General features: G+C 39.3%; 1 protein-coding gene across 3 annotated transcripts in view; it reads left to right on the top strand.

The window, feature by feature from the left end:
- Positions 1–13,496, top strand: part of fam172a (family with sequence similarity 172 member A) — a 173,877-nt gene extending 160,381 nt beyond the window's left edge. For all 3 annotated transcript variants that reach the window (XM_053480560.1, XM_053480561.1, XM_053480559.1), the window contains exon 11: positions 11,425–13,496. In XM_053480560.1, the coding sequence (XP_053336535.1) occupies positions 11,425–11,732 (308 nt within the window). In that variant the 3' untranslated portion in view covers positions 11,733–13,496. The remainder of the gene's footprint in view (positions 1–11,424) is intronic.
- The last annotated feature ends 1,225 nt before the right edge of the window (positions 13,497–14,721 follow it).

The raw sequence follows: 14,721 nt of genomic DNA, 5'->3' as shown, positions 1-14,721 counted from the left end.
GATCACACACAGGGGAGAATCATCACACATTACCTGCCGGTTCAACCTGCCTCCTCTTTGTCCAAATGTGACGCTTGACCCACCCCCCCCGAAACACAATACTCATTTTTATATATTTCCATGTTTATGTTATGTAAATTATTTTCAAACCAATATTAAAAAAAAAATTAATTTGGTGTAAATAATTCTTTCAATCTCTGGTCAACGTGTGTTGGTTTTTATGTTTGATATGTTTAATGTTTTTTTTCTTTTTGCAGTTTAAATGGCTGTTTTATAAATTCTAGACAGTCTAGGATTCGGTTTATTATATAATTTGTATGTGTTGTGGGTGGTTTTACGTGGACACCCTAAAGATTATGCTTCTCAGAGATAGATTACGCTTCCTTTAGTCGATAATGTCACCTGGATACTGTAGATTTATACATGAGAACTTCTGCTGTAATCATAAAGACTTTGATGCGCGCACTGAAGCTCCTTTCAACACACTTAGGACTGTTTTGACTTGAAAGTCTTGAAGGGTATTGATTTATAATCCCACTGTCAAATGTCACCCAGAAGAGGATGGCTCCTTTTAAGTCTGTTCCGCTCAAGTTTTATTCCTCAGTTCTTCCCGGGGAGATTTTATTTTATTTTTTTAGCATTTTTCTTTACCATACTCGGTCGGGATCTAAATGTAATTTAAGCAGTATCACATGAGAGGGAGTTCTGTTGTACTAAATATCAGCACAGCTGTGATGCGGCATGAGGGCGCAGCCCAAGTGCTGATGATATCAGAGTCATGCTAATATTCAGCACAACAGCATGACCTTAAGTATGATATTGCTTTTATACTGTAGGTTGTCATGTAGTGATCTGAGATTGTTTATTCATACCTGTTGTGTGTCAGCTCGTAATATTTTTGCTTTTCTGATAGTATACAGCTCTTTCCAGTTCATGTAAACCAAATACCCTCAACAGAGAGAGGTGTCAGGGTGCAGCATTCATATGTCGAAATATATCTAAATATAACAGTGCTGTTATACTCTATAACAGCACTCATGGAATGCTTCTTGTTTGATCAAATTGCTTGGTCAAAACTAACTGTTTTAGAAATACACATACAGTACATACTGTACATATACACCGGTCAGCCTGTCAGTCAGGGGGGTCAGCCCGTCATCCCATCAGCAGCAGTAAGTTGCGAGGGCCTTAATGGATCAGACTTGTTTTTCAAGCACGTCTCACACATGCTTGATTGCTTCCATTGATCCATGGTCCAGTTCTGATGCTCACTTACCCATTGTAGGCATTTTTGGTGGTGGACACGGGTCAGCATGGACATGGTACGGAGACCCATACTCAACAAACTACGATTCGCTGTGTGCTCTGCCACCTTTCCAACAGAACAGCATTAACTTTTTCAGCAGTTTGGACTGTTCCATTGGATTGGACTGTACAAGCCAGCCTTCACTCCCCGCATCCATTACTGAGATTTGTCCACCCATGACTCTATTGTTGGTTCGCAAGTTTTTTATCCTAGAAGCATTTTAAGTAGGTTCATCTATGTTCGTATTCATCTATACATCACAATTTTTAAAAAAAAGTCGCTGAAATACTTAAACTTGGCCATTTTTCTTAATTTCAGCGCACCAATTTTTAGAGACAAATGTTCACTTGCTGCCTAATATGTCCAACCCACGTCCTGGTGCCATTGCAACAAGATATTCAATGTTATTCACTTCACCTATCAATGGCCATAATGTTATGTGTATATAAGTTTCTTTGTAAAAATATCGATCATTAAAAGTGATGCAAATAAACTAATTATTATATTATTATATCATTATACAAAACATTTTAAAAAATTATCTGATATACACACCACCAACCCGGGCTCCCGTGCAGAAATGGTTTATCGTTGTGAAGTTGATTCTTTCTGCTTGTTTAACACACTATCAGTATGGATGACACATGTGCCGTGGTTCAGTCCGAAGAGCTCGCTTCTGTTCTTGACTTCTGCTACTCCTAATGTAAACACACACAGCCTTCTGCCCTTATTCATGTACTGACCAGCTATGGATTTGCCCACTTGGCACTCCAGTTCTTGTTTAACATTCTGTCTTACTTACCAAGGTCTATGATTTTGTCAGGCTTCTTTAAGCTGTATAGAAAATGTCTTAATTTTGAGCCATCTTTTTTTTTTTTTCTCTTTTTCTCTTTTCTTTTTTCAAATTGCTGCGTGTTTGTTCACTCTCTGTTGTGGAGGTGTTTAACACGGATGGCTATGTATTAATTAAGCGCTATACTTTTAGGACATCTCTCCCAGTGGAGGTTATTAGAGCGTTTCTGGATAGACTTGCCGAGATTTCGTTTCTAACCTTATCTGACATCCGTTCAGAGTTAACACGTTGTGCGTTAGAGGTCAGCTGCATGCTAAAAGGGCTGGTAGCCAAGACAGCGAGAGAAGGAAGTGTATGTGATGTGTATTCCATGCGTTTTTCTGCTTGTGCATCTGTTTATCTGTAGGCTTATCTGAAGGAGCCAGACAGTGCCTGTTTCCTTCTATAACCTACAACGTATGCAATACCGCTCATTATCTTATGCTGGATGCCCAAAGAATTGTTACCATGACATTCAAAGGGTAGTGTGTATAGCCTGTGCGCTGTACAGCCCTATAAACTCGATGCATGATAAGCACAATATAAACAAGTGATAAATATGATTGATCAGTGAGTAAACACTTACAGTAACATCAAGAATGACAAAAAAGTATTATTTATGGTTTGTTATGGCTTTAATGCTTTCGTCTGCGCTGACAACTTCTTCAAAGAAAGTCGACACATTTAGTCTATGCACGTGCGATTTGTTTTTCAGTTGACCTGCTGCATGTCATTGCTTGTTCTTGACACATTCTATTATACAGGGCTAAGCTTGTGTGAATTAGCTTGCACTCAGGCCTGTTTCTGAATCGCATTGTACACAACGACGCAAAACCTTACTTCATCTGTTACGATGTGATTTATTTATTTATTTATTTATTTATTCCCTTTGCCTCATTCAAAGATTCATTCTGTGCTGTTTACCTGATAGCTTCAGGGAGCAACTATTTTATTATAAAGAGCTTCTAGTGCTAGACAAGCAGCTGGGTTTTTTAATTGATACTGGGTTGCTCCGTGTGTATGCGTACTGTATGTGCGTATAAGCACTAAAGCAGTCTCTGTGCCCGAATCTCATTGGACTAGCTGCCTAAACATAAAACTCTATAAAAAGCTAGCTCTAGCAATGGGCCTGCTTCATCTATTTCATAAATATGCTAGCACAATGATGATTAGCCACAGGAGCTTAGAAGTTGTTTGCTCTCTAGGCCTCCCCGTCACTTTCATTTGCTTTTCTTCCAGCTTATCTCTGAGATATGCAGTCATTTAAACAAGGCTAACTTAATCATGCTAACGTGGGCTGAGGCTGTTTGACATGCCAACAAATTAGCGCTCAAATTAGCCTTGAAATGTTTTGTAATTCTGCAGAATTGTCAGGGATGCAGTTCTCTTTTTTCCCCCTACTGTGTGTTCGTGTGGCAGTGTGACACATGGTATGTAATTGAGGTACTAATTTAGATGGAGTTTGTATAGAGAACTTTAACGCTACCATATATTTAAATGACATTTACCTGCTAATTGGTGATGCTAATGAGTAGCGGTTCTTAGGCCCATACATTTTTCCAAAATACCGCAGCATCATAACATCCTTAATATCTTGAAACTGAAGTCATTGGCACTAAGATGGATATCTATATCGCGCAAAGGCATTTTCGCCTGGAGTATTTTCTGGTCTCAAATTCTCATATTGGACAAAATGTTCCGAAATTAACTTTCTAGTTAATTTCTATATAACTGTACTTACTGTAAGTTAAGCCACTTACAAATAAACAAACTGCAGTTGGCCCTCAAGGGACAGCGCAGGCATACATTTCCTGAACTTCAGGGAGCACTGCTGGAACTTTACAGACCACCCAATACTGGAACCTCACAGACACACACTGTGCATGGTTCGACATAAGCGATGGCCTGATGGCCCACACCCAGAAAAAACATAACCCTAATGCCATACTATACGTAAATACACACTCAACAGGGCCTAAATTACCTTTCTGCAAAGTTCCTTATCCAACCAAATTATCGCAAGTTTATTCAGCAATTGTTTTTTAACAAAAAATTGCTAACAGTTACAACAGTTAGTCCTGACTGAGTGATATGATAGGACGAGAGGCATCTAGGTTCTAGCACAAGACTGCAACCCAAATCCCCCTCTAATCCCTGATCGAGGGCACTACTTGTTGTGTATAAGGTCTAACCTAAACCCTGCATAGCGCACTAGCTTTCAATTTAACCCTATTTGGGGTTCAACCCTAGATATAAAGTGAATCTCGTATGTTTCTCAGACTGTTCAACACCTCTTCTAACCTTTTGGCTTAAATTGTTGATTAAAAAAAAGGCAATAAGTCTCAACATCACTATCGAGTAATTTTGGCCCACTTTTCTTTTAAGAATTGTTTTAATTAAGCGTTTTGGAGCATGAATGGCCTCTTTAAGGCCACTTCAAAACCTTAACCTTTTTATTTTTTTTGGAGACGGACAGAGGACTGCTGGTATGTTTTAGATCATTTGTCTTGCTGCATAACCCAAATGCGCTTGGTTAAAATGCAGAATTCATGGTTAAATTAATTATAGCAAGTTGCCCAGGTCCTAAAGCTGCAAAGCAGCACCAGACCCTCACACTACCACCACCATGTTTGACACTTGGTATGATGTTTCTCCCATGGAGGCCATTTTTGCCAAGTCTCATTCTTATTGTTGAGTTATGAACACTGAGCCTAACTAAGGCAAGTGAAGGCTGCAGTTCTTTAGAATCTATGAGTTCCTGGACGAGTTGTCGTCATGCTCTTGAAGTAAGTTTTGTCCACCACTGGGAAGGTTCACCACTGTTCTCTCCGTTTCAGTTTTCTCTGTTTGTCGACAATGGCTCTCACTGTGGTTCGCTGGAGTCCCAAAGCCTTAGAAATGGCATTCTAACCCTTTCCAGACAAAATAATCAACTCTTTTTCTCCATATCATCATTTTAATACTGCATTTTGTATTTACTCAGGTTAGCTTTGTTTAATATTAAAAATTGATGATCTGAATCATTTAAGTGTGACACAGTTTTTTTAATCACTTGTATACATATACACTTAGACACTGCAGTTAGACACTCCTGGACATGCACTGCTGTAACTTTATGGACACACATTGTTTGGCTCTCAGGAACACAAGGTTTGAACATCAGGCACATTCCCTGCTGACAGCTCAAGGATACTCAGTGCTGGAAACTCAAGGTCATGATGTGGACCCTTAGGGACCCACAACGCTTAAAAACTCAGGGTCATACACTGTTGGAACCTTTGGGACACATACAGTCGAATTCCCAGGAACACATACAACTAAAATTTCAGCAAAACTATTACTGGGAACTTAGGAACACTATGTTGGGACCTTTGGGACACACACACTGCAGGAACCTCAAGGACACCCACTGCTGGAACCTCGGGAACACACAACACTAACTATAATATGGTCTCCCTGTAAAATGTTTGAAACTCGTTCATCTTTTTCATCTATGGTGCGATGAGTTCCGCTGCTGTTTGCTCCCAGAACAATAATAATTAAAGTAATTAAAAGAGGGGGTGAGGAGAGGGGGGGACATACCCACCTTACACGTTTTCTTTTTCATGAAGAAGTTGTGGTATTTATGTTGTAGGTGCATGTTTATTGATTTCCTGCTTTGTTTTTGTGACTCTGTGTACATGTTTTTCCATGCGTTATTTGCACAGAATACAAACCTGACAGGCTTTTGTCACAACAGTAATAATTGTAATACATGTTCCTGGTGTTGGCATTGAGAGTACAGAGAGAATCTTGTTTGTGTGTGTGTGTGTCGGATGGTTGGGTGTAAACATTATAAATAAATTTGATTAATCATCTCATAACTTGTAGCGTTACATTCTTCATTACCAAGTTGGGCGTTCGTTTGAGGTGTGATAACACCGGCACCTGTTCTCACCTCATTAGTCTTCAGAACAAATGCACTCCGATCTGCGTTTTTCATGTCCAAGGCATGTAATGGAGAAAATGTCAGAATGCCATGGCATCACTTAGACGCTGCTGTTGGAAATTCCACTCGGACACTAACGGGGACAACAACTATGCAGTGTGTGGTCTTTGTCCTCATGTCTCCTTAGGGACGTGTCACTGAGGCTGCTCGATCCGACTCAGCTCCTTATGAAGTCATGTCCAGACACTCTTCAGCTTACATAGCTCATCCACAAGATGAGCTTGTCCACATCATAGAGCAAAGTTAGCATTTATCATGCAGGCTTCCCCTGTGTACCGTTTGGTTTTTCATACATAAATGATCCTTTTTTAGTTGTTTTCCGTAATTATTAAAATCAGATACCATTATTTTGCGACAGAAGTGTAATCATGGCATATCAAAATGCCCCCTAATGAGAGCCAACAGTTTTGAAAATTAAATGAAGTATGCCAGTCGTGTTTAATCAATTAAGAGACAGGTTTGAATGGCATGCTACAGATGGAGGCTAATTACAGTCAACGCATTTAGAAATCTTTTTTTTTTTTTTTTTTTCCCCTGGGTTGGAGTTGCACTTGCAGCAGTGCTGTTACTGTTGATTTACTTTTCAGGCAGTTTATACTTTATCTTCAATCAGGATTATCATTTGTCCATTTCTGATTGTGTGTGTGTGTGTGTGTGTGTGTGTGTGTGTGTGTGTGTGTGTGTGTGTGTGTGTTTGAAGGCTAACTCTTTATTGTATAAAAAGCAGGGAGCTAGTAAAATTATAAAACAAAACAAACAAATAAAAACCTCAGGCGCACACAGCGCTGGAACCTCAAGGACATGTATTGTAGAATCCTTAGACACACACACACACACACTGTTGAATCTCAGAGACACAAACTCCTGTAAGCTTAGTGATGCACACTGCTGGACCAGTACAGAGATGATGGAACTTCAGAGCGATGCAGTGCTGGACGCTTAGAGACACACATTTCCCTGGAAGTTTAGAGGACACACCGCTTGGTGTGGGAGACATTGTGGGACATCAGGGAGACATGGTGCTGGAAACCTAGTGACACATATTGCTGAAACATCAGGGAGACGTAGTGCTGAAGGCTTAGAGACACACTGTTGGAACAATAGAGAGACACAACTGGAAACAGTACAGGAACATTATTATGGACACACTGATGGAACTTCAGAGAGACACTGCTGGAAGCTTATTGACAAACACTGATGGAACTTCAGAGAGGCACTGCTGGAAGCTTAGGAAAACACATTGCTGGAACATCAGAGAGACATAGTGCTAGAAACCTACGGATACACACTGCTGGAACTTCAGAGCGAAACGATGCTGGAACTTCAGAGAGACACACTGCTGGAACTTCAGAGACACACTGCTAAAAACTTGGGGACACACACTGCTGGAACTTTAGAAAGACAGCGCTGGAAGCTCAGGGACTGGAACGTTGTTGGACCATCAGTTTGTCTGTTACAAACTCTGAAGTGCTAAACCTTGCTATGGTCTCTTCTAGAATCATTCTGGTTCATGGATGTGTAATGAATTCTGCTGCTGTTTGCTCAAAGAACAATAATTATCCGCGGGGGTCATTTCAACACATCCCTCCTGTTATGGATAAGTGTTGTATTCATGCGTGTGTTTATGGATTTCCAGCCTTGTATCTCTGTGTATGTTTTTCATACATTAATTTAATTGCACAGAATACAAACAAGGCAGGCTTTTGTCACTTCGTAATAATTATAATAAGTGCTCCTGGCATTGGCAAGGCAGAGAGATGTGGCATATGAGTTTTTTTATATTTATATATATTTAATTAAATAAAGGTAAATCTTGTATGTCGTAACGTAGCGTCCTCAATACCAAGTTGGGCGTGTTAGTGTAATGTGTGATAACATTGGCACCTGTTTTCACCTCATTAGTCCTCGAGACAAATGCGCCCGCTTCCTGTTTTGCCCCGTCATGGAGAAAACGCCAGAATGCTATGGCATCACAGAGCGCTGCTGTCGGAAATTCAACTCGGACACTAACAACAACTATGCTGTGGTGTCTTTCTTCTCATGTCTCCTTATGGATTGAGTTACTGGAGCTGCTCGAACCGGCTCAGCTCCTTATGGAGTCATGTCCCGACACTCTTCGGCTGTTATAGCTCATCTACCAGTATTTTTGTTTAATAAGCAGATCAGCGATTCATGGTTCCACATTTTTACATAAGATCAGTTAAAGTGCTAAAATAGTGAAGCAGGACACGATAAAACACTCAGGACACAATTTCATCTTTGTTCATTTTTATTTAAAAAATGTTTTACTGTTATGTTGACATAATCGTTGGAATGAAATATAACATTATTTTGCAACAACGGTGTAATTATGGCATTTCAAAATTCCTCCCAATGTGAGCTAACAGTTTTTAAAATGAAATGAAAGTCATGTTAAAAGACATGTCTGAGTGGTTGGCTAAAGATGGAGACTAATTACAGTCAGCAGATTTTTTTTTGTTATGTGTTCTGTCTGGTTTGAAGTTGTATTTGTCAGATGATAGTTTACCCGCAGTCATAATTGTCATTTGCTTGTGGGTGATACTTTTACACATTTTTATATTTTACACAATTTTATATTTTCACATTTCACCTATAATTACAAATGCATGCTGTGTGCTATCTTTGTGAGATGTTTTATTAATTCATTAATTTTTTTTTGTTTCTTACGCATTTGCATCTTCCTGTCTCCTCTTTAACATAAATAATTAGTAATGAAAAATTGGTTACTTAAAGGATGCAATGTCATTCATGCCATATTCTATTCAGAAGAAAAAAAATCTGAATATTCTTATATCTTCAATTTTCCCCACATTAATCTCCTGCGTAAGTGCAGCATATTTTAATGAATAAAGAATAGCCTAATCGAAAGTCTCATCAAATAAAATATTCTGACATCATTTTCCTGGATTACTGATAGCATAGATGGGCTTTCTCTCAGTTATTTCATAATATTTTTTAAAACTTTGATTTATACTCATGAGCATGAAATTTATCATTTATACCTTCCAAGAGCTGACAGCTTATGAAAAAAAAAAATCCTAAAAACAGATTTCCTGGACAATTACAAAGAGATCGTCATCTTTCTTTCTCTGAGACAGATGCCAGGCTGCATCTTTTAATAGTATAGTATTAATTTAATTTGTCCCTTGACTGCACCTGGTTCTCTTTGTCCTTGCCTTTTCAGTGCCTAAATGAGCAAGTGTAATCCACACATACACTACTTACATTTGATACAACTTGGCAATTTAGAGATAGCACGGTGGTGTAATAAAAGCCTATTAGTGAAGCATGCTCTTAAGCCAGTATACGAGCTGATGTCACCGGAGAGGGTGGAGCACCCACAGGGTCGCTGAACGGACCTGGATCATTTGCATATCTGCTTGGAGACACACTGTTACTGACCCCATCGCCAGGATTAGTGCGAGAGGCTTTCACTGTTCACGAGTTCATCGCTGGTTCAAGGTAACAGAAAGCAAGCCCTTGTCGTTGATAACTCCTGAAGGGGAGAGAAGGCGAGAGAAAGAGAAGTAAGGGCTGGTTGGAGGGGAAGGAAGAACAATTGGAGGCTGTGTGCTTTAAATTGGGTATAAATTATTAGTAAGAGCAGTGGAGGCGATGTCTTCTCCTCCAGTGGTGTGTTGTGCCAGGACCTACACAGGTAAAGAGATTGTTTGGGCAGGAGTTAGTGACTCGCTGATAGCTAGTTTCGTAAACTTGACCTGAGGCACTGATCACTCGCCAGGCTAGGGGGAAAAAAACGATACACACACTCGCACACCTTTTCCCATCTCACCATCGCTATCTTCATCAGTACTGGCCAGACAAAGGTCAATCTAATAAACATGGAGGTCAGTATCGTAGCCATTCGAGAACTCTTTTGGCACGGGCCTTAGAGGTGCTTTTTAATTGTATCCCTGCGGGCAAGTAATGCCGGCGTAATACGGAGGAAAGAATAACAACTGGACAAGAAAAATGTATCTAGCTTGTCCTCACTATAACAGGGAAAGGTACTGTTGCAGTTTAAAAAATCTCTGGTTGTGGTGTGTGTCAATGTCAGTGACATGATGTTCTAAAAAAAATCATTAAAATCCATCACACACTGCTGAAATTACAACACCCTAACAGACATATTGCTCATTTTCAGATAGAAAAATGAAGACTCTTAAAGGCCTAGCGTGCTGTCCTTCATAGTGGTTCTCACAGTGAAGAGGTACCTTAAGGACTTGAGGTATACATGTCACTCCTCCAGAGCCCAGTGACCTGAACATGGGAATTCTTTAACCTGCCGCGAAAGGCAGAAACTGAGCCTTTCTGTGGATGAGTTGATAGCTGTGCCTTAGTCACTAAAGAGAACACTCAATCCTCCTCCGCTGGTGGTCACTGCTTCCATTGTTCACCACTGCGCATACATCTTAATAAGTGGAAAAGCCAGAAAGGGGATATATAGAACACGATACAGCACAGGTTTTTTTGTAGTAGTAGTTCCAGTAGTTGGAGCCAAAATCTGATAAATCTCTAAAAACCTACATGAAATAAGCTATAATGATTTGCACTTCAGATACCAGCTAAGTTTGATTGTTTAATTGACTGATTGACATGCCTATAAAGAAACTTGAGTTGGCGTCCAGCTGTACATTTTCAAGGGAAAAAATTCATCTTAAAGAAACTTGCTCAGTTTCCCACGCTATCATACTGTGCAAAAGCCTTAGGTCATATATCACATAGATATGTTAATTGCATATGACAGTAAATTAAATAAAATGCAGTGAGCGTTTTGTTTTTTATATCACAATATAACATACAATATGACAGACTTGGATTTTTTGGGGATATCTTGTTAAATGGCTTTAAGAGCAAAAGCTAAATGAAGGCTAGACACGTATTGAAATGTTTGCTTAACGTCTGGCAAAGTCATTTTCTGTCAACGCTAATATTGTGACATGAGAAGGCGTATTAAAGACTGATATTGCATAGCAATTGCAGACAAGTAGCAAAAGGTGGAAGTGAGTATAAAATGTAAGCTTTTTACTGCTCCAGAAATGCATTAGCATATCACAAAAAGTACAAGCCTGCATGTTTTCAGGTTTCTGTGTGAAACGTGTCACCATTAGGTGCATATATCACATGTGATATTAAAATGATCTGGTAAAAATCAATGCTCAAGATGAAGGGACACATGCATGCAACAATTGGGCTAAGATGTCTGTACAGTACTGTTTATATTATTACAGAAACAATACATTGTTCGCTTTAATCTGTATGTACATGTGTTTACAGGCACAGAGAAGCATGAGCTGACCTCATGGAATAGCTTCAAGTCCATCTTCAAATTCTTCAATGAACATCTCCAGGCACAAATGGAGGAGGATGGGGATGCTGGCAATGTGGAGGAAGAGAAGGAAGAGAAGGTAAAAAAGGTAGAGGAGGAGCCAAAAGAAGAGCGGAGGGATGAGCCCAAAGAAGAGCAGAGGGAGGAGCAAAAAGAAAAGCATGGGGAGGAGCTGAACGAGGAGCAGAAGGAGGAAGTGGAAGATGGTTCGACCGTAATGACTACACACCAAAAGGCCAAACATGAGGATTTATAGAAAAACATCAGACCTTCATGGTCAGGCCGCTTTCTATTAAATAATGTTGCTTTTAATGCTTTTAAGGGGTAGTCCTACGGTAGGCACCTTCTTCTGTATTGTCTGATGCCTTTGAGTTCGGGGTTGGCAAGTATACATCAAAATAGCGTTTTTGCATTACACAACTATCAAAGCAATATGTACAGCTTGTGCCTCCCCTTGGCTGCTATGTGGGTTTGGTGGCCATATTGAGGATGTCAGGTGATACTGCACAGTATATCTAAATGTCCTGACCTTGCCTAATGCACACACACAACATGGATTTAACCCACAGATCATTTATCCCACTGTATCTCTAAACCCCCCCCCCCCCCTTTTTTTCCCCATTTAGTTTTACCCAGTTCCCAGTTTTGCATTAATGAGGGTGATCACACAGATGATTAGGCTGGCATACCCAAAAAATATTTATTCTAGACTCAAGTGCATTAGCACAACAACACTAAAGGAACTTGCTCTGCATAGATATTTGCTTTTAAAATTACAAATTGGACACAGGTGTATCTTTTTTCTCACCATCTACTTCTGAAAGAAACAAATTCAGTTAGAAATACCAGGTAATAATTTGGTAATAATTCATAAATTCTTTACAGTCATATCCACATAATAAATAAAGCGGATAGAAGGATTTCATGTGGAACCGCATGTCAAAAATGATTTTATTAGTCATATCTCCTTTTATGACATTTTGGAGGTTTTAAAAAATTTGATCTTTCCCAATTGCTAGAAAAAGGAAAGTTATTTATTTCTAAATTGTAAAATCAGTTCCTTTCAATGTTTGCTTTTTAAATGCAACATGATTTTTTTTAAATACACATCTCTCAATTTAACGACACGCTGACATCCACTGCTTTCTCTAAAGCACGTAATGTCACTTTCTTAGCATAAACAAAAGACAAACAGAACAATGTAGTATTAGTCAAGGCTTAAGCTGTCGCTCAGACCTGACAGCACGTCACCCTGATTTAACAAAAACTTTGCCTCTTTTTTTTTTTTATCTTTGAAGATAGACTATTTGAATATTTGTAAGCACAATTTGCATATTTTAACAAATTTGACCAAATTACCAAATTTTAGCCAAAACAAATGAGTGGTACGGGGATATATTGAGAAATGCACTGAATCTGTCAACATTTTAAAGCCTAAACTGCTTTTAGGGTTTTCTCTACAGCATTATTAAGATAGGATTAAACTTGCAAGTGGTTGTGTGTTGCAGCTAAAAACTGGAAAGGACGCGCTTTGGAATTTAAATATTGCTGCCTTAAAATAAATAAGACTTTTTCTTTTCCTTTTCTAATGCATTCAGTTAAGCCATGAGTTGTTTATAGACAACAAGTGCAACTTTAAACCAAAATAAATTAAAATATGTTCCATGTGTAAGTCATTACACGTAGCCATTCGTATTTTGACTCTTTTACTTTTTGTGAAATCCCACTTGCTTTCAGTGGACACGATTTATTACCAGTCTTTTTTTTCATCCTGTAATTTTATTCTTTTTATTTTTGATTTTTTTTTTTTTTTTTGCATTTGTCTTGGTTTTTTTAAAATCACTCAAAATGAAAAAGTTTTCAAATTGTTGTCCAAACTTTGATGTGAGTGTAAATTATACATGTTATTTCCACCATGTTTTCATTTGTCTTCTGAGATTGGGAACAATTTTTACCAACTGATTTTCTTTTAATTTTTATCTATCTGCAATTTTCAAAATAAACGCTTTTATTAATACAGTGTGATATGAGCTTGCAATTATTGTGCAGTTTTGTTAAATGGTTCAGACTGTATATTTTATAGCCTAAAACCTACAGAATCAAATCAAGTGATTTTTTTTTATTAATTAATTAATTTATTCATTTGAATTTACCTTTAAGTCCAAACGTCCCGCAGAGAAACCTACTGAACAGTGTGTAGGTAGAGTACAGTACTGAACAGTGTGTAGGTAGAGTACAGTACTGAACAGTGTGTAGGAAGAGTACAGTACATTACAGTGAAGAGTACAGTACAGTGAAGAGTACAGTACCATTAAGGCGACGTGGCCTACCATCGTAAACCCTGCAAATAGTGGGCTCGTTGTTAAGGTATACTATTTAAAGTGCCTGTATGTGGTTTGGGACATCACCCACCCACCGCCCAGCCGTATGGACTCAAACCATAAAGACGCAACGGAGCAGCTTTTCTTCTTATCGTGAAGGCTTTACTTTCAGCCCGAGTAGTGGCCGGGTTAGAGTTCACCTCTTCGGGGGAAGGGGGATAAAGATCTGCAGAGCTCGATAAAAGCTCGGAGCTCCGGTGGCTCGCCGAGTTCCCAAAGAACCCGAGTCTGACCGGCTAGCCGAGCTGCTCATCTCGCGTTAACGGCAGCTGCGCAACTCGATCGCGAAAGAGGAGCCGCGTCTCCACAATGAGGCCAATGTTAAGCAAAAGAAGTGTCCGTCAAAAGCCCGCCGCCTATCAGATGAAGCCGCAAATCAACAAGTTTCCTCCAATAACATCCAGCGCCTAAAGACACACACACACGGGAGTCTATAGGATCCGGGCGAAGTCACTGACACGCTCTCCACGTGAGCATCCGGTCAGAATGACTTCCACTGGGTTAGCAGGTGAACTTCTCCTTCTTGTTTCATCAGGGTTTCAGACTTCGTGCAGTGTTTTTAACTACCAGCTTGTGTGTCTTTTAGTCACTGCTTAATGATGATGAGCCTGGGTCAATGGACTATCAGTAAAACGTCTTAATTGGTCAGTTTTATGATGTTTGTGTGTCAGGAGAGTAATTTATGATCCTAATTGAACCTAAACAAAGTTGTAAATAACACAAAAACCCAATCGATTAGTTTAGGAGTCCGGCTTTATAAAGTCTTGCGTCACTGCGCATTAAAATATCCACACACACACACACACACACACAATGTCTAACTCTCTCCCTGTTGTGCTCTTTTACAACAGCATTTTCTTTTCT

Source organism: Clarias gariepinus, chromosome 21, assembly GCF_024256425.1.
Source record: "Clarias gariepinus isolate MV-2021 ecotype Netherlands chromosome 21, CGAR_prim_01v2, whole genome shotgun sequence".
In the NCBI taxonomy this organism is placed as follows: domain Eukaryota; kingdom Metazoa; phylum Chordata; class Actinopteri; order Siluriformes; family Clariidae; genus Clarias; species Clarias gariepinus.
Note: the sequence above shows the minus strand (reverse complement) of the source record. Positions and strands in the feature narration are given on the sequence as shown.